We start from the raw sequence: 20,792 nt of genomic DNA on the forward strand, positions 1-20,792 counted from the left end.
GCACTTTATTTTCTTATGTTGGGGTGATATACTGTATCGAGTATGAATGCATTTTTTAAAACACAGTTTACAGAAAGGCCCTGTAATATTTTAAAAGTAACTGAGCTGTGTACCAGAGACAACTATGTTTTTAAAATGTACTTAAAATGTTCTTTTTAACACAGGGAGAGCCAGGCTTGACTGGTTTTTATGGACTTGACGGTCAGCCAGGATACAAGGTAATACATGTATTTATATTTGAACTTGTTTTCAGTAGGAAACGTCATATGTGTTTGCTGCAGTCAGACCGATCTGTCGCTTCATACATTGCTCAGTCCGGTCCTATGATCAGAGCCTAAGCTAAAGTTTTACACACTGTCTTCTTCCACCTGTTCTGAAGGAGCTAATAATTGACATTACTTGTGGCAATTGGGTCCTACTATAGGGCAAATCCTGCATATCCTCTCCTCCTCCAATATATTAATTCCTTCTTCAAAGCCATTAGCCAGAAGGCAGAGCTTCCTCCTGCCAATACCCTTTTCCTTCACTGGGATTGTGTCTAGCGAGAAGCTTTCTCAGCAGCTCGGAACTTTACATTAGCAAGTAAGTGGGGGTGGCAGGGTGCTTAATCATGGGTGGTATTGACCCCTTTCCTCCCACCCATAGTTATTCATTTGAGGTAAGCAAGGGCTGTTGAACGGTTCTGCACAGACCTCCTCCGTCATCAGCAGGACACCGCTTCAGGAGGACCTGATGGCTGTACCCAGAAGCAGTGGGTTGCCACGTTTGTATGTACACATGTCCACACAGGTTTGTTATGTTAGGTTATGTTAAAGGATATTTATGCCGCGCACTGTCACCACCTGAGTGGTGCACTGGCGCTCCGGCGGATCTGAAAAGCAAGAGGGTGGGGTAAGTTAGTAGGACTGAGTGGGAGAAAGAGCAAGAGAGCTGTGATGTGCTTTTGGCTGCTTTAGTTCGGTTTACACCGTTCGCTGAGCGTAAATGTGTTCTCCAGTTGGTAGCCTTTGTGTGCTGTTGTGCGAAGCTATGTGTGGTTTGTTTTTTGGTTGCATTGTAGTGAAGTGCCCCAATGGGTGGCCCAATGCCATATACCGTAAGTGTACAAAAAAGGGGTGTAGTGGCAGGGGGACTTTAGAAGAAGTCCCTGCGGCTACCAAAGTAAATTGAAAACCCCAATAAATAAAGAGGGAAAAAACAAAAAGAGTGGGGGTCCCATAAAATGAGACTACAGTATCCCAAAAAGGGAATTCTGCCCTAACAGTAGCATTGCATTATTCGGTTTCCTAGGCCTAGCTGGTTGCTCTTCCTCACCTCTGCTGGTTGTTCTCCCTTAATGCTGCTGGCAGCTGTTGCTAAGCACTTCAAGCTTTTTTCAAGCAGTTGTTCCTAAAGGCTGTACTTTGACACAGCCCGCTGCTTCACCAAAACACTGCCCCCTCCTTCACCAAACCGCTGCCCGCTGCTTCACCAGAACACTGCTGGCTGGTTTTCCGGAATGCGTCAACTGTTGATCCTGAACACTTGGAGCCTCTGTTCTTAAATGGTTCCTGCTGCTGCTCAAAAACATTGTTAATTGTTGTTCCCAATTGCTGCCAACTGCTTTTCCTAAACGCTGCCAGCTGCTGTTCTTAAATGCTGCATGCTGCTTTTCCTACACACTCACAAAACCCTGCTGTTACTCTAGACCAATGGGTGCAGATGCTATGCATTGATGCTCGTAAATGCTGCCAGCTGCTGTGCATATATGTTCTAGTTTCTGCTTGTACATTCTTGCACCTGCTGTGTGAACCTGTTTATTTGACTACATGCTGCCAACTGCTATGAGAAATGCAACTAGCTCATTCCAATTCGACACCCCCTGTCTTCAGCCATAGAATGGTATCTCCCTAGGAGTCATCCACCCTTTCGCTACAACTATTGGACATGCATCTCCGGGGTTTACACTAACTGGAAGAGTTTCCAATATCTGTGCCCTGTAGGTCCTCAATCGTGGAATAGAAGAGAAGGCCTAAGCCCCCCTAAGAGTAATTAACACATGCCTCGAGTTAAAAGGCCTGTAATGTTGGTACTTATGGGACTCAGTGTCATAGAAGCACAAAGACTGGAATAGCCAAGTCCTGGTGTCCGAGCTCCTCTGGTAATGCAGGTGCATAGCTACATTTGGTAATTTATCTTCTGCTACTGTCGCCCGCTGAAGCGCCACTGGTGCAGCGTGGCAGCCAACTCTGAAGAATTGCCAATACATCCCAGCCCACACCAGGGATGCATTTGGAAATGAAACACATTGATTATCCGACTGCTAGGGAGATTTCTATTTCACACTCTGGCGAGGGCTGTGTAACCATGTGACCTAAAGGTGGGGCGGTGTTCCACCTTAAAAGATAAACCAAACCTCTCGAGAGTAAACAGCTGTGGCAGAGCAGCCAGGCTTAACCCCAGGAGGGAGGAGGGATGGCAGTAAAATACAATTCATGCACACAGGTAACCAAACAAAACACCCAAAATATACACTTTAATAAGTGATATATATTGATAGTTCTAATAAATACCCAAGACGGATATAACACATAGTAAGAATACACAGGGCATGTAGAAAAACAGTAATGGTCAGTTTAAACCTAACACAATCCCAACACTAAAATGTAAATCCAGAATATGGTTATTGGGAAAATATCTATTAACACGGCAGCAGGAAGAGGATACTGGTTCCAGGACGTAAGGGCATACTATATTCCCACAGTCATAATCAGAGCCCCATAATATGCCAATACAAAACACAGTAGCGGTCTCCCTAAATCTCTAGGACAGAGCATTAGAAAAAATACAAATGGGCACCGTACAGTATATGTATGAACTAGAGGGGAAAACAAAGGCGAACACTCAAGAACACAAAGCCAGAGGCCACCAGGGGTTAGAATACTTTCAGGCTGAGAGCACCACCACGTTACTCACCTTGAATAAATAGGCACAGTAAATCCTTGTAGTGTAATAAAAGATATAAAAATACAAATATAATGATTGGCACAAACTAATATTCCAGTCTTTGGCTCAAAACTGTATGAACCCAAGAGGGGCCAAGGAAACATTTCCAAGAGACAGGTAAGTACCTCCAAACTTTAGGAACGTCCTAGGTAATTTCAGAGTTCACCATAGGAGCTGCAGTTATGGGTGGAAAAGGGAGGTTCTACTTCGCGCTCCAAAACACTTGTGTACGAGCGCAATAGAAATAAAATATCAATGTCAATACTTCATCGTTGTGGAGAAGACAGCAACCAATCCCACAGAACACGAGAGGAGACCCTCTTAAAGAGCTCCAGTGCCAGATTCCTGACCCAGCAGCCCCTGGAAGAGCTACAGCCAAGCGGGATTTGGGCCCAGTAGGATCTAAGGAAAAACATGGTTAATTACCTTTTATTATGCGCTTCATACCGGAAACCAATCTCTAAATGCGGGACCGGGAATCAAACCAGTGTTGCTCTGCATTGCCTTGCTTCCAAGACACTAGATAAACGAAACCATGTGTCACCACACGGTAGCCCCGCATGCACTCCAAATGGGATGATATCCCTGGTATCACTCAAAGGTCTATCTGCCCTGCACCCCCAAAGCTGGGATACGCAGGGGAGTATAGGCATAGACCTAATCAATTTATTTTAGGGATCGAGAATTCCACAGACACTTAATACATATAACTCTCAAGAGGAGAGTGGGTGTGCTTTCATAGTAGAATTAAAGAACTGGCAATTGAGCCAGTATTGTAGCCGAAATTACTTCCACACAAGAATGTGCATATAAAACAAACAGATTTTTTAATAATACAGAAAAGTATAACAAGAGGAGTACAGTAGTGAGTCCAAATGGTACTCTGCACTTATTACACAAATCTCCACAAACCACTGTCCAAAGTAACTCAAAACAAAAACAAGAAGTCGGAACTTGTGATTTTTCAAAAAAGCTAGAAAGGCATCTTCAAAGGAGTTTCAAATGACTAGTGTTTACAACATTCACACTAGAAAATGTTTTGATAAATCATCAAAGTCCATTAAGACCATTCCAAACAGCACCATTGAGTTCAATCAATTGCCAACGCGTTTCGGATTACTACAGAATCCATCCTCAGGGCTATGGTGACTATTCGTTCCAATTCTTCAAAATATTTCAAAATTGAAATCTCTAGAAAATAACAGAGAACACAATCACTAAGAGTTTGGATTTTATATCATAACCAAATCACTGGAAGTATGGGGAGGATCACAAACCTAGTAGTCCATCAACAATAATTGTTGTCAGGTAGTAAGACAAACACCTTTCACCTGAGTTTTCCTCCCAGCGGTTAAAGGGAACTTGCAGAACACAGTGATCAGACCATACGCTCCATGGAGGGTAAGCATCTCAAATAACCCACCAACCCAGTGCCCAGAGGTAAGTACTTGTCGTGGTGGTTTACATAAAAAGGGTTTCAGAAAAGCCACAAAAAACAGTGAACACAGCTCTTCTTTTGCAGATGTATTTTAGAGGATCCGATCACCCAGGGACTTAAATCCTGAACTTAAATCCTGAACCAACAGCAACTCAAGGGGCAGAAGAAAATAATAAAGGCTCTATACCGTAGTGGGAGACACCATCCACAACTCCACGGAGGATGGCTCCTAGAAGATGCAACCCAGCAAAGGAGATTCCAGTGGTTTGCGGGACAAAGTGGGGCAGCCAACAGTCAAGAAATAGTCCCACAATGGAAACAGCAATGCAGATGACGTAGAAGAACCCACTGAAACAGACAGGAAGTTGAGGCCCCAACACCCTTCTGGTGGAGGGCAGATTCCTACACCAAGGCAGATGACCCAAGCGGTAAAATGGGAAGATGCTGGTAAAATGGGGGACAGCACCCCAGTTCTAACAGCCATGTGGGTTACCATGGGACCATATTCTAAAAAGAGTTGCAGTAGCAGGAAGACTTCCTTAAAAGTCCATGTGACCACAAAAAGAGGTCAGTGAACCAAACAACCCCAAGGAGAAAAGGGGGTTCCTATAAAGGCACAACAGGGGCCCCATGAATGGAATTCTGCACTAAAATCTGTGCTCTACCAAAATCCTGATGCAGTTGTTTTAAAAAGAAAAGCATGTTTTCATTAATTTACTGCTACGTATGACATTCTGAAAAGACTCTAAGCCCTTTATATCCAATCACACACCTGGAAAGTGACAGATAGTCAGGCATGTCACTTCAGTTTGGCTGTTCCCAGAATATAGTCCTCTGGCTATTGGGCAAAGAGTGTATCTTGGTTGTGTACATCGCTCATACATACTTCATGTTTATGTTACATTTGCAGGGTGAACAAGGAGACCTTGGCGCACCAGGTCCTCCGACCTTCATTGACGAAGACGATGGCTATATCACAGGTGCGTTTGAACTACTTACTCTTTCCATAGGGGCACCCCCTGCTGGACATGGTTCTACTTTGCTAGCAGTATGGAATTGTTTAGTCAATTACCACCTTTTTGTTCTATTTTTGTGCTTTAAAATGTTAATAGGTTGTCCTTTGGATTCATTCAATTAGAATGCACACAGTATTCTTCCAGGTTGCATTGGTCACACTATTCTATTGCAATGCGCCAGCTTCATTCAGTCCAATTTAAGCACGCAATAAATGGCACTGCATAGTGTATGCACATTTTCAATCACGCTATTCCTAGATTATGTTTCTTTTAGTTGGTGAATTGTAAGATGGGGAACTAAACAGATACAGAATGCAGGTAGGCGGAGGGAACAGCTACCATTCCCCATGCACACACACTGTTCACATTAGTGAAGTGCAGTGCATTCCAAGGTGTGTGGTGGACATGGGGTATAATCCCATTGATTACGCAATAATGACTGCACGGTAATCGAAGTGCGCGGGCAGTGGAGTAACGTTGCTGAAAATGTTGCAGGGTGGTGGAACAAGACATCGGAAGAAAAGGTGCCCCAACCAAATGAATGGGGACAAAATGGTGTGCCATGAAAGTTGGGGGGACAAACGCCTCTGCACCCCCCCTAAAATTACGCCCATGTTAAGGGTTCAGCAGTCATAACTAAGAGGAAAGGGATGATGCATGTGTAACGGTGCAGGCCTAGAGAAGGGGGTGCATATTAAGTGACAACGGTTAAATGCCTGTTTGACCAATTAGGTTTTTAGCGTCTACCTGAGCTTCTGGTCGTCCATTGTACTCAGTAATGCACGGAGATTGTTCTTGAGCAGTGGTTTGCAACCTTTGGCTCCCCAGGGGCTTTGCACTACAGCCCCCTTCAGCCTCAGCCAGCATTTTCAATGGTGCAAAGAACATGGGAATTGTAGTCCAAAACATCTGGAGAGTTGCAGGTTGTGGCCCTCTGAGATTGGGTCCATGGCAAGTGACTGTCTTTCCTAAGTGTTTTACCCACTTGGCTGTGATGGTGCAGAGTTTCATTCTGGCCGACTCTCTTGCTGCCAACCAAAACATGGCATGAAATCTTACTGGGTCTTAATTCCCATCGCCATGGTGGGAACCCAACACCTCAGAGCAAGATCATGATTTAGGCAAGTGTGCTTTAAAAATGAATGTTTGCTTACATCACATAGTGTACAATAAGTCAATCACGAATTATGCAATGCCAAAAAGCAGCACATATCTCAATGATATGATATGATAGTTTTTTTATAACGCGCTTAATACCCAGAGGTGGTTCCATGTGATAAAATCGCAACAAAAATTGCTGTGGTAACAAAATATCGTGGCAAAAATGCTGTGGATTTTGCGCCGCGATCCATGTAAAACATGCGGGGGATACCCCCGCAATCCCTGGACCCATTATACCATTTAAGGGTACTTAAGGGACACCACTGCAACCCCTGCTCCCCTTAAATGGTATAATGGGCACACCTTTACTGGTTCAAACCACAGCATTTTTGCAGCAATTTTTTTTAACGCAACATTTTTGCCGTGATTTTATTACCTGATACCCCAAAGGTTTCTAATCGCGGACCCGGGGATCGAACCGTGCCTTAGATGAGGACCTTGCCAGTGCTAAGCCTCAAAGGGATGGAGAGGTGTAGCATATGTTTATTTTGATGTTAAATATGCATGTTGAACACACACCAAAAATATGCATGCACTTGAAATATAAGCCTCTCATCTCCTTTTACTGTGGAATCACCCAATGCTCTCTTAATTTGTACCGTTAGGGAGAAATGAACCGGCACAGCATTACTGTAGCTCAATATGTCAACGGGCCGGATACTAGCAACGGATGCAGTTGCTAGCAATGGAAATATGAACTATGGTCATTGGAGGATAGCTCAGGGGGCAACGCACTCGTCTTGCAGTCAAGATGATGCTGAGCAACACAGGTTCGATCCCCGGGTCCGTGCTTGAAAACCACTGGGTATTAAGCGCGTTATAAATTATCAATTGCATGCCCATTTGAAGTCTTGGGGCCTCATTACACGTAGTGCGGTAAGGGTTTACCGGTACCGGTAAGGGCACCGGTACCGGTAAACCCTTACCGCCTTACTACGAGGTCCCTTTGCGGGTTGGTACTTTAATGCCTGCTGTTTAGCAGGCGTTAAAAACCAGCCCGCAAGGGACCAGGGTGCTAATTACGGTACCGCAATTTGCGGCACCGTAATTAGCGCCTTCCCCATTCCCATAGAACCCTATGGGGCAAAAATGGGAATGGGGAAGGGCAATGGGGGAAGGGGGAATTACCGCCCCGCCAACCTTGGAATGGGGCGGTAATTCCCCTTTCCGCCAAGGTGGTGCTGGTATTTTACCGGCATGGCTAATAGCACCTTGGTCCTCCGCCTACCGTGATCTTTACTTTTGCCTTTTGAGCATGGCAATGTGTAATTTTCAAGATCCGGTTGGCCTCTTTTACCAGGTCACTGGAACGGAAGGCCCTCAAGCCAAGACAGCTGGACTCCCTCTGGGGGGAGTAGGTTTACAGGTTAGATGACAGTGCAAACTCTACTAGCCTGCATATTACAGTGCAGTCCAGAAGAAAGAGTATGGCACGTACTTGTGGCTGATCGTGACTCCTGTAGTGAGGGCGAGATATGCAAGGCATGTTACACTAGATAAGTGTGGTTTAAAAGGATAGCTTTATATAGATTATGTGACATCAGGGAAGAAGCCGTTGGGCCTACAGAAACTAGGGAAATGTCTACAAGTAACACAAATCTTGCTGAAGCAAACACGGGCAGGAATGGATCAACACAAAGTGGGCTTTCTCTCTAGGTGTCCAAATTCTCCTACGATGATTGCCCAAATCATAAAGTTCTCATCCCGATCCTGGCCAAACAAAAAGTCCACAATCTTTTCTATAATGCCCAACCCTCTTCTACAAAACAACAAGAAAATGAATGATTCCTGAAAAGGTTATTTCTAGAGACTACTCTCATTCTGGAGACTTTTCCAGTCTTCCTGCTTTAATAGCATTCCTCTAGACATCGTGCAGGTCTCTGGTTCTCATACTTCTTTTAGGCTCTTCTTCATCCCCTGCAGGCTTTCAGTTCTCACACGTTCAGGCCTTTCCCAAACCATGGGCTTCCAAGCATTCACTTGACTCGAGACCTGAGGGTCTTAGGCACTGAACATGTCTCTCCCCCACCTCTCGCTTCTCCACATTCACTGTTCTGGTCTCTGGTTTATCAGCACTCCTTTGTGCTGGTCTCTCATAAGCCTTTAGTCTCTTATCACTACACTGCAAGTCACTTGTAGACGTCTGGTTTCTCAGCAATGCCATGTGCCAGTCTCTCAGAATCTGCTGGTTCTCTTACAACTCCGCTATACAGGTGTCTCATAGATCATTGAGGGGCTTCATATCCTTGTCTCGGGCTCGTGAAGCAATCAAATGTTCCAAAAGAGGGGCCACCTTGCACAAAGTGGTGACCTCTGTGGCTGGTCAGAAGAAGGACGAGGACTCTTGCAAGACATTTCAAATGTGTTTTTATTAGAGAAAAGGAAAATGCCTATCTTTCCGTATTTCGATGGGGTTTTCCCTAACTAACAAAACTAGCTACGGTGCTCGTCAGTCATCAGTCAATGGCCCTCATTACGATACTGACGCTAAACCATGGCGCTATTAGCACCATGGTTGGTGCCGGTATCGTAACGAGTCTGCCAATGTTCAATGGGGAATTACCGCCCCATTCCAAGGTTGGCGAGGCGGTGATTCCCCATTGAACGTTGGCCCTTCCCCATTCCCATTTTTGCCCCATAGGGCTCAATGGGACTGGGGAAGGCGGTAAGTACGGTACCGCAAATTACGGTACCATACTTACCTCGAGAGTCCCTTTGCGGGTACCTACTTTAACAGCTGGTCTAGACCAGCCGTTCAGGTCGGGTCCCGCAAAGGGAGCTCGTAGTAAGGCGCTAAGTGTTTAACGGCGCTGCAGCCTTTTACTGCGCCGTTAAACACTTAGCGCCAGGGTCCTAATGAGGGACAATGTCTTAAAAGAATCTGTCCACTGTCCAAACTAACCCCAACTGACCCACTATTTGAACAACTAACTCCTATGTTTTGCCGTCAGCAAACTTTTGTTCAATAGCTGTTTTTTAAATAGTCTCTCGTGGCTTCCTTGATCAGTTCATACAGTTCTCTCAATACTTCCTTGAGTTTCGGTTTCTTCTCAAATTGGAATTTCTTTCACTCTGTGTTCATATATACTCCCTTGACAAAGTTTTTCTTTTGCTTAACACTGTCCTCTTTTGTTACAAATCTTTATTCTTTCTTTTTCCCAGGGTACAGTTATCTAACCTTTCAGATGTTCTCTCTTAAATGTATCTTCCTTCTTATACAGTTTTACACTATTTTTCCTCTGTATTATATCTGTCTTTGAATATCTATCTTGGTTTATCCTTCTCCAAGTTTTCTCTTATAGCTTCTTCCTCTTTCTTACAATCATTCTCTTTTCTCGGAATATGACGAAGATGAATGTTCTTCCAATAATTCTCATTTACTTCTATTTCTCTCACTGTTAGTCTCTTTATTTTGACTAAGCCGAGTATGGATACTCTCATAATGATTCTCAGTCACTTCGCATACTTCCACTGGGATCGTCTCTTTATCTTGACCGAGATGAGAATGAACATTCTTATAATGATTATCATCTCTCATTGTTTTTGCCTCTTTATCTTGACTGAGACTCCTTCACTTCACGTGGTTTCACTTTTACCATCTCTTTATTGTAACTCAGACGAGAATTAACACTCTCATAACAATTCTCCTTCCTTTCTCTTGGATTCACTGTTATCGTCTCTTTATCAGGACTGAGACTAGTATGAGTACTCTTAAAATAATTCACATCTACTTCTCTTGCCTTCACAGTTAGCGTCTCTATCTCTACTGAGACGAGTATGAATATTCTTATAATGATTCACCATCTCCCACTGTCCCCATTACCTGACAACCTCAGGGAATAGGTCACCAGGATTTCTCTTTGGTCAGGTGTGACTCTCCCCTTTGCCTGCCCGACTTGTTTCTTCCTTTGGTTTCTTGTCCTTTGTCTCTTCATTTGGACGGCTTTCCGGTATCCTATATACTGGGACGTCACACGGATTCATCCACGTTGTGGTCTTGTGTCGTTGTAAAGGACCTCCGGTCCACCACAGTCCCTTTGTGGTTACATCACCACTTTAAGCTTCTGTCCCATTGCAGCGTGCTGAACGCGCTGCGTCCAGCTCTTCAGCTTCGATTCGACAACTGATTCGAACTTTGCAGTCTTTCTGGAGTTCACAGTCTTCTTCCCTTTCAGTTGTGACATAGCTGCGGGCTTGTCTTGGTCTCTCTCTCGTTCGATTTGCTGCAGTTTTCTCATTCTCTTTCTTACTCCTCCTCATCCCAGTGAAATGGTGTTTTCCATTTAAAGAGATTGTTACAGTTTCTTCTTTGCAATAACACATCCTTGTTCTTTCCTCATATGAACTTTGATAGAATTTGTCTGAAGATGTAATATTGGTGGGATATTTAGGCAGTTCCTCATGGGAACGGGAGTCCTTGTTCCCACAGGGAGAGTCACTCCCGGTGAGGTCCCACTTACCTCTACCCCAAGGGAGGGTGTTGCAGAGTGGGCTAACCTCCCTAACTTCACGGGGGGGCTCCCCCTTGGGGATAAGAGATGAAGTCCCTCAATTCTTCACACCTCCCAATCTCCACGGCACGTCTGTCCTAAGCCAGGTATTTCTTCTGCTTTTCCTACTCCTTCTCTTTTCTCCCCTCCGACGGGGCTCTCCCAGTATGTTTCATAGCACGTGCCAGGAATATCCCCCTGACCCATCCCATGTGATTGGCTGTGGCTATTAATGTTTTGTCTTAGTTGTTTGGATTGGTTGCACCTTATGATTTTTCCCCAAGTAACTCTCTCTGCATTGGTTAGTCGACTGGCAGTTCAGCCTTTATAAATGCCTGTTGCTTCATCGTCTTCATCTTGGACTCTCTTCTACAGCTGCAACTCTTTCTTCCGCTCTCTGCGTCTCCTCAGCTGGGGGAGTGGGCTGTCTGGGAGCCCTTGCTTGACAGTGCAGACAGCAGTTTCTCTGGTACCCGCCTTTCCTCTGTGGGTAAGTTTCAAAACAGTTTGCGATCATCTCTGGTCCATGAGCAGGAGTCTGCTTAGTTTTTCCCGCTTCCTGTCTGGTCTGTGGTTTGTTTTCCTGTTCTTTTCACGCTTGCAGTTTTGGCTTGGGTATTTTCTTGGCTGTCTCCCTCTAGCAGTCTGAGATGGTCTGAGAAGTAGATCACCAGATACAAGTTGGTATTATGATTGCCCTGAGTGAGTCAATCTCACATCTAAGAGTGCGTTGTGAGCCTACGAGTCCGACTCCATTCACCCTCTGGGAGGCCCATTGGGTAACAGTCGGAACAACCAATCCCTTGCGGCTCCCCCCTCACATATTAAGATGGGTAGTTCTGCGAAATCGCCACACTCAATATCTGAGTGAAATATCCCTCGTGTCCGGACCTACCAAGATTCTGAGGTCACTATCACAAGTACATCACCGTCATTCTGCGGTGTATTTTGAGAGGCTGTTTAGCAAGTTTGATTTTGTTAAGGCAGTGTTTGGGTTTTTCCCCATACATAGCTAATGTTACAGTGCTTGGAGTGAATCTGAGGATGACGTGGGAAAGTGGGCCAACAAGGCCAAGGGCCACACAAATCCCACTGCTATTTAGTTTGACTATGGGCTTCATTATAAGTATGCCGGGCGGAAACAACAGTGCCGGTAACCTTACTGGCACTGTTGTTTCCGGACCGGCATACTGCAGGCCTGCCTGCCGGAGCCGCTGTGCCTGACAGGTTTGAACCTGCCGGGAACAGCGGCCATGATAGTCAGACCGTCATGGAAGCACCGGCACTGTTAAAAAAAGTGCTGGTGCTTCCATGGTCCCCACTCCCAATGAGTCCTATGGGACTCTATGGAAATGGGGAATTACAATTTACTGGCACCTGGCTTTCTGGGCCTCTGGCGTTGTAATCCCCTGGTGGCAACGGGAAGTCAGGCACTGGTAAATCATTCTGAGTCTGGTGACAACCCACCGGTAGCACCGGCAGGGTTACCGCCAGACTCTCTTTGTACCTGCAAATAATGTGTTGCCCCCTTCACAGAGATTAAAGATGGAGTCAGTGAGCTCCTTGGGATGGCCCCTTCTTCAGAGCAGAAAGACAAGTGCTTTTTCCATATTCGATTTCCAAGCACAAGACCATCTCTCAAGCTTGCAGTTCAAGCCTTGTGTTTGCTGGCTGAGGAACAAAGTTTGAAATATATTTGAAGCCTTATTTTTGCCATATGCTTTGTTCAGCTACGTAAAGTACTTGTATTTGACTTCATGATCATAACACACTGTATGAATGAATAAGTAGTATACAGGGGCACAGACCATGAGGACCAGTTTCAATCTTCTTGAAGTAGGGGGAAGTGTAAATGAATGAGAGCATGGCACCATAGCTACACAATGACCCTGTGCAAAGAAAAAAAACAAACATTGTTTAGAGTGGCACAATGAATGCCAAGTTCCCCCCTCCTTCATTCCCCGTTGTTTACAATTTGGATATTAGCCCCTACCTGCTCTCAAGTTCAGCAGGTTATTGCCCAATCTGAGAGGTTTGAAATGATGGCCATTAAGGGTTTGCTGATATTTCAGCCAATAAGAAGGATAAAACCTTCAGCAATTGCTGATTGGCCTGAATGCACAATAATCCAGGCAAACAGATAACCATAATCTTACATCACGCTTTATTGGCTGGCATGCTGGCATTTGAGCCAATCCTACCTCAGCTTGGACTCCTGCTCCCGGTCAGTGTGATTTGGAACAGAATTCTTGGAAATCCAATCTGAGAGCACAGCGGAATCTCAAGGCAGAATCCGCTGATTGTACTCCTCTGGCAGCACTACACGTAGGAAGCTAAGGATGCTGTGAGAGAAATGAAGGGACCAAGTGGGAGGAGTGCATTGCAACCTCCGCAGGGAGTGCGGCACTTGTGGCAAGTGGAAAATGAACGTTTTTATTTAATTTAAGTTGCTGCAATAGCTGTATGTGATTTGTCATCAAGTGTCAGATCTGTTTACTGTACCTGCTGTGCAGTGTGTTTAAGTCTGTGCAACAATGATTATAATTGTGCTTATTCTAAGCAAATGTTACATGTTTTAGGTCCTCCTGGGGATCCCGGATACCCGGGGCAGGTAGGCCCGGTTGGTGATGAAGGATTTAGCGGCCCTCCTGGATTTCCTGGCCCGCCTGGCTTTCCAGCTGCCATTCCAGGTAAACATAGCATTGCCTTTCTGGAAAAGTAGTTCTTTATACACGTGGTAAAAAGGGAAAGTGCATTGCATTATAAATATATAAACCAAGCAACTGTACATGTTCCCCCTCGCTCACTTCCCCATCACATTTAAATGCTCACTTTACAGTGTTCCATAACTTCTAGGAGCTGCCTCTACCCTGCACCATATACCTCAACAATAATAGATCCAGGTTGATTTGTTTGTTTTACTGTCCCTAGCAATCCAATGTGAGGTGGTTGTGAGCTATGTGCTTAATTTGTATAAACAGTGTGAATGTTATTTCTGATGTCATACCATTGCTAAGCATTCCTTGGGTGCTCCTTTCCACATCTACTTCTGTCAATGAAGTACCGCCACTTGTGACTAAAGCTCACTCTTTTATGATCAGTGAAATGCAAATGACTGCAGGGTCTACGGTCGTAAACCAAGTTGCAGGTGGAGTGAAAGTGACACAGCTCGCCCTTTGAACCCTCAATGACAGTACATAATGTGAGATCACGTGACTTCATCCTGAAGATCTCAGAAGAAATAACATCACAAAGCCTTGGAGACAGGAAGTCAATCTTAGGAGTACAAATACAATCCTACAACAACATAAAAGTTATAAATAACTTCAGAATCTCACACAAGCAAATAAAAGACAGGAATGGGAGTTGCGCCAACGTGCATAGGGGGTAACATCTGCCAACCCTGGTGGCCCCTAATGGTTGTCTCTGCCATTGGTTACTGTGCCAGAGAATGTCTGGTCTGTGATTCCTTGCTGGTCCGTGCTGCAGGGGGTGGTATGTAAAGGCACCTATGTCTTTGCTCCCAGGGGGGCGAGATACTCAGGAGATAGCTTACTTGAAACCTGGAAGCCTCCAATGTATACATGTTGAAAGAGTAACCCTCAAGGATACCCATGAGGTGCAAGAAAAATGTGAGTTCTGGGTTGAGAACAGTATGGTGACATTGTCTGGCGCCTCTCATTTCACTTGTGTTGTTTAGAAATGGCAGGGTCCCCTATGACGGTGAGATATGTGCATTCATCCGCTTTGACAATAGTGGGAAGCAGGCATAGTAGGAAATGCTCCAATCCATCTGTGCCTGACTGTCCCACAGAACATTTGCTCCACCACACTGTGGTGTCTGCACTGGAAATGTGTGGGCCAATTCCTACTGAGCAGGTGTCTCCCGCAAGACAATGCTACACTTCCCTGAACCTGCCGCTGTCATGCGCCATCAACATTTGGCACAACCTTAAGAACATAATCACAGTATTGGAGGGCGCCTAAATCCCCGGCTGCCCCTAGCTGAGCCTTGTGCTTTTGTGCACATCACTATATTGCATCAGGCCTCAGATAAATTCACCAGAAATAATCGGGCAAATATACTCCTGAGAAACTGTGTATTTTAGTATTGCTCAGCAGAACTTTATTAATAGAATCACACAATGAAATGAAGTAAGGAAATGAGCATCTTAAAGTGTTAACATGTTTATTTTTCCCAAGGTCCTCCTGGAGCGCAGGGCTTTCCGGGTGTTTCGGGCACCAAAGGGGAAAGAGGTGACCCAGGCAGAGCAGAGATAGGACCGATGGGGCGTCCAGCCAATGACGGTCTTCCAGGGCAACAAGGACTTCCCGGCCTGCCGGGCCTTCCAGGTGAGTAATGAAATGTAGGAAGCCAAACAGTGAGAGACACAAGTAAGGAACCTGGATGATTGTATCATTTGTGAAGTTTTAATGGACTTCTGGCAATTGTTAGTATTGATTACATGAGTTGGTTTGATCTAATTGCGGTCACTGTGTAAACCATAAAACACTTAACAGCTCATTTTGCTCCTTAACGTAATTTGACAGCGGGACCTGGTACTTTTGCACTGAAAAATAGTCAGGTCCCTGCTACCAAAATTTCATCATTTACACCGCAGTGCAAAGTGAGAAAAAGGTTGCCTGGCACGCAAGCATAACAGGCAGCGTTTACTTTTGATTTTGAGCGCCGCTTGCCATGCTCCCTGACATTCTTGCATTTCGGGGATGGTTTACTTTCACTGCTTACCATGCCGGAAAGGAGCATTTAGAATGGATCCCTATGTGAACCGTCTGGTTTATGCTGCTGTGTAAATAGGCGGGCCACGTAGGGGTTACCAGCATTTGCACTGGCATGAAATTAGACACAGAACATGGTGAAACAAGCTCACAGTGCAAGACATCTTTACTGTTTCATCAGAGGCCAGTAGATTGAGCAGCCCTGCTATAAGCAGATAACCCATATTCCCCCTTTCAGCAACAGAAGTGTGTCATAAGAAAACAACAACAATTGCCTCTGTTATCTTTCATAGCTTAGAAAGTTACATTTTTCTAGAGACCCACTTACAGTTAAAAGCAATGTTTATAACTGTTTGGATTAATATTGGACTTTAAAAGAACAAACTCTGAATGGCATATACATGAAGAATTGCCTTCATGGTGATTCAGGTTCTCTTAGTCCAGGCTCTCCCTCCTTCCTAATGGGTTGGGGTACGCCTGCACATGACGGGTCAGAAAAAGCTGGCTCCAAAAGATAGCTGTTGTCACTTTAAGAAAATTGAAGATGTAGGGCCTACGTAACGCCGGGCCCACACCTTACCCCTACGTCACCAAAGTTCCACACCCAGTTCCTGGATTTTGCCAGTTCTGCCGATGGTGGTAGATTCTAAGTATATGCATTCTGTAGGGTATGGTTGGGTGGGTGTTGAGAAGGAGGGAGAGCCTGGAGTAAGAGAACCTGAATCACCATGAAGGTAATTTATCATTTCTCTTCTCTCATTTACTGCTGGATGGCCCCATCTCTGAAATATCTTCTTCGTTACTGACGGTTTCAGCTCCCACAAGTGCGGAGCAGGCTGCAACCTGCTTAGTTTGTATGCTAGGACGTTCTTCTTTCCCTCCAGATGGGACGCCAACAAGACAATGTGATTGTGACTGGACCAATACCAAATCTTCTCTGCAAGGAGACACAGGGGAAGGGAGTGAGTACCCCCCAGCTTGTTGACATAGAACATTGCAGTGGTATTGTCTGTGAGAATTATTACCTCCTTTCCTTGAAATCAGAGAAGAAATTATTTTAGAGCGAAGAATAGGGCTCTTAGTTTCAGGACATTCATGTGGTCCCTTTTTTCTTGAGAAAACCAAAGGCCATGTGCGGTTAATCTTTGTATCAATGGGCTCCCTGACCATACTCGGAAGAGTCGGTTGTAATAACTATTTGGTGATGGGGAGGCTGAAAAGGAGACCCGATGAACAGGTTTTCTGGAGAGTTCCACCATGTTAGGGAGCCATGAACATGTTTTGGAATTTGAATCTTTATTTGTGTTTAGCGTTAGACTTATCTTTCCTGGTTCTCCACCAGCTTTGAGAATTACCAGTTCTCACAGGCCTAGAGAGGGGTCCAATTTGTCTATCCACCTCTTCCTCAGAAGCAGGGTAGGCCAGATACTTTACAACTGGATGGGCAATGATGGAGTTTGGTTGGGGCTCCCATTTCCCTACTAATCTAGACTCTGATTTTTTTAGAGGTCAACTTACTAACACATGGTTTACCAAATGCTCTCTGTAATGGGGGTTTCTGCTGACCTTCCTCTGGTTGGGCACCAGAGGATTCACTAGACCTACCAGGTTTCCCATGGGATCTACCCATATGTGGTTTGGGGGCCTCTCCTGGTTGGTTGGAATTAGAGATATCTTTATTCTCACCCTGGTGCTGCTTCCCCTCATCCTTTTTATGAGTGGCCCCAGAATCGTTATGAGTGGCCCTGTTGGCTACCCCTGGGGCCAACTGCTCTTGCCAATTTTTTGGGATCAATCTCATTTGAGTCAGCCAAGTGCTGTCTCAGCTCAGGAGAGCAGGCATCACAAATAGATTCCGACAAAAACAGATTTCTCATTCCTTCAAAAGTGTTAACTCTGTAGCCCTTAACCCAATCATCTAAGTTTTTCAAACATTCACATACCCAAGTAGCTCAAGGGGTACCATCAGTCTTTTTGAGGGTCCTAAACATCTTAAGGCACTGGGAAGGAGTTTTCCCAAATCTAGCTATCAAAGCTAGCTTCACATTTTCATACACCAATCTTTCAAGTTCTCCCACCTTCATTAAAGCATCAGTTGCAACCTGGGGGAGCCTAGACAAAAGCCAAGGAATCAACGGATTCGCTGGGAAACCCTGAATCCAATAGTTATACTCAAAAGCAGCCAACCAATCTAAAATATAAAGTCTCATCTCATACATACACACAGCTTCTTTAGGCATGCAAGGCCTCTTAGGACTGGAAGACCTAGAAGACTCTGGGAGAGAACCATTTTCAAGAGACAATGGCCCTCATCACGAGTCTGGCGGTAACCCTTAAATGCAGTGGTAGCGCTATTACGGCCGCATTTAAGGGTCCGCCAGATCATAGCTTTGGTGGATTTCCCCCCAGCTCCGAGCTGGGGGGAAATCCGCAGCAAAATGGCTGATTTTCGGCGCAATCCGCCGGCGGTAATAGCGCAAATTTTCCCCATTGGGCCCAATGGAGAATGAGGAATTCCTGAATTGTCCCAATGGGGAATGGGCAATAACCCTTCCGCCAAACCCGTGATGAGGCCCATTGTCTTCATTTCAAGAGCATGTTGTATTTCCATTTCCCTTAGTTTGAGTTCATGATGCTGGTTTTCAGCTTGGATCTGTAATCTTTTGAATTCTAACTGACGTCTAATTTTTTCAAGAGAGACACATTCTGGACCTGGTAGGGTCCCTGTGGTTAAAGGTTGAGGCCTAAGAGCTTGTTGAGGTGCAGAGGGGCTCACATCCTGAGACTCCTCTAACTCTTCTTGCTCCTCAATAATATTAGAGTTAGACTCTGAATCATTATCATCCTCATCAACATTTTCCACATTTGCTGAAGGAGTAGGTGTGACAGACCCACTTCTCAGACTTTGATAATTCAACAATCTTTCAATCAATTTATTTGTCTTTCCTTTAACAGGAAGATTCCTGACCTTACACATTTCCTTCACTTTATCTACTGATAAAATGATTACGGCTCCCTGTCTGAAGTTATCCATATCAGGCATGATAAAATTGCTTTGCTGGCGGTGCTTAGCCTTGTGAAGGTTACTATTTGAACAAAAGTAAAGCAAAACTCTCAGTGTAACAACTCCACAATTTATCCTCACCGCCGCCACCAGTGTTAGCCAAAGTTTGTATGCAGTACCATTTGGGACCATTACACACAACTAGGACTACAGATGTAAGCAAAACCAACCTTTGGTATAAGCTTGTACAGTTTTGGTAGCATTCCTGAGCAGCCAGGCTTATCTCAAGAGGGGTCAATGTGAGCTGTACTGGAGTTACACAGAGATTTACAGTTACAAATATTCAAATAAACTCTTATATTCAAGGTTTCTTGAATAAACAATTATTAATGTATTCATCAGTCAGTTAGAATAAGACTTTTTCAGAAGGGAGCAATATAATAGTAACACTCAAATCCACTTCATGAAATACACACTCTTAATATCTCTAAATCAATAGATACCCTTTTGGGATGGCCCCCAGACACTACCTACACCCTCAGGTGACTTCAATTGCTAGGGTGCTGGGGACATCAATATATCACTGTTGCATTTAGAATCATATAGTAATAAGTCAAAGGAAAAGGTTATCTAGAACATACAAGAGACCACAAATATTCTTAAGCAGTCAAATACTTTTGGATCCATCCAGAAAGAGTCATTCAGTGCAATAGGCTAGGCCAAAGACAATGGGCAAAAGTCTTATATAGGATAAAGCACTTCTGGTAGGTAAATGGAAAGGTCTTTGCACAATGTTTGAGAAGTCTTTGGAGAAAGAATAATCAAATGTAGGGCCACAAGCTGATTAGACTTGTGAGTAGTAGAAGATGCACACCACTCTACAGCAAGAAGTAAGTTCTCTCAGACTTTGTACATTACCTTTGAAGATGAATAAAAGATGCAGCAGATGACTCCTGTTCCTGTGCAGCTCTGCAGGTTTCACTGTTCCTGGGCCTCAGTCGTGGGGACAAGAGGGAGGACGTTGGTGGACTCCTGCAATGCACTGGGACGGTCAAACCTAGCAACCGGCAAACTTCACTTTCAGTGGCTGTTCAATGTTTCAGTTCATCGCGTCTACTGCTAATAGCAACACCGCGGTTCCTGGCTCTCGAGATGGACTTTCCTTGCTTCTGGGGTCCTGCACTCTGTTAAGGGTGCTCAGGCTCAGTCAGTCCTGCTTCCTGGGAGTCCGGAGGATCTTCCTGGAGCTCTTGCGCAGCTTAAAAGCAACACACACAATCTGGTGTTCCTCTCCTTGGTTGTACGTTTTCCAGCAACAACTCTGTGGAAATTTAACAGCTCCGAGATGGATGTTCAGGTGGCTTACTTTGGTGTTGATTGGTCCCATCAACTCAAGGGGAGAAGTCGTCCTGGCAGTGGCTTCTCTGTCGATGCAAACTTGGCGTTTCGGCACTGCAGCAGGGCTTCACCGGGCAAACCAACCAGGCGTTGCAGCAAGCGTCCTCTTCAAGTTCTACTTCAGTTCCCTCGTCCAGTGGTTGACTCTGCATTCCAAACCAAAAATCTTGCCTTTTATTCAGTTCTCTCCCATTAATTCCAGCCTAGCTGTCAGTCACCCAGCAGGGTGGCTGTCCTTGCAGGACAGTCAGCTGGTCAATCACCACAGAGTGCATTTGGGTCTCCTAGGAGACTAAGCACAGGGAGTTTCGAGCACCTCCCTCACTTCCCTCCTACCCCAGACACCCTGGAGCAAGAAGCGAGCTTCACTCGTGAATCCGCCAAAGGCAAAGCGAACAATGGGACCAAACCTGGTTTAGCGTGCAGAGTAAATCTCAAAAAGGACCTTTCCACAAAGAAATGGCAAAAAAAAAGACTGGGGCCATTTTGACAAAAATGGCACCGTTGGGTGCTTTACTGCGGTTGCGAACGCAGCCCTCAGTAAATGCACACCACGGTAG

At 45.0% G+C, this 20,792-nt stretch overlaps 1 protein-coding gene across 2 annotated transcripts in view; it reads left to right on the top strand.

Annotated features, from left to right (window-relative positions):
• COL4A6 (collagen type IV alpha 6 chain) overlaps positions 1–20,792 on the top strand; it is an 856,046-nt gene that overhangs the window by 628,681 nt on the left and 206,573 nt on the right. For both annotated transcript variants that reach the window (XM_069612628.1, XM_069612629.1), the window contains exons 17-20: positions 165–218; positions 5,334–5,403; positions 13,670–13,780; positions 15,294–15,443. In XM_069612628.1, coding sequence (XP_069468729.1) covers positions 165–218; positions 5,334–5,403; positions 13,670–13,780; positions 15,294–15,443 — 385 coding nt within the window. The remainder of the gene's footprint in view (positions 1–164; positions 219–5,333; positions 5,404–13,669; positions 13,781–15,293; positions 15,444–20,792) is intronic.

The sequence above is a fragment of the Ambystoma mexicanum genome, chromosome 5p (genome assembly GCF_040938575.1).
Source record: "Ambystoma mexicanum isolate Mex_15411 chromosome 5p, UKY_AmexF1_1, whole genome shotgun sequence".
NCBI lineage: Eukaryota > Metazoa > Chordata > Amphibia > Caudata > Ambystomatidae > Ambystoma > Ambystoma mexicanum.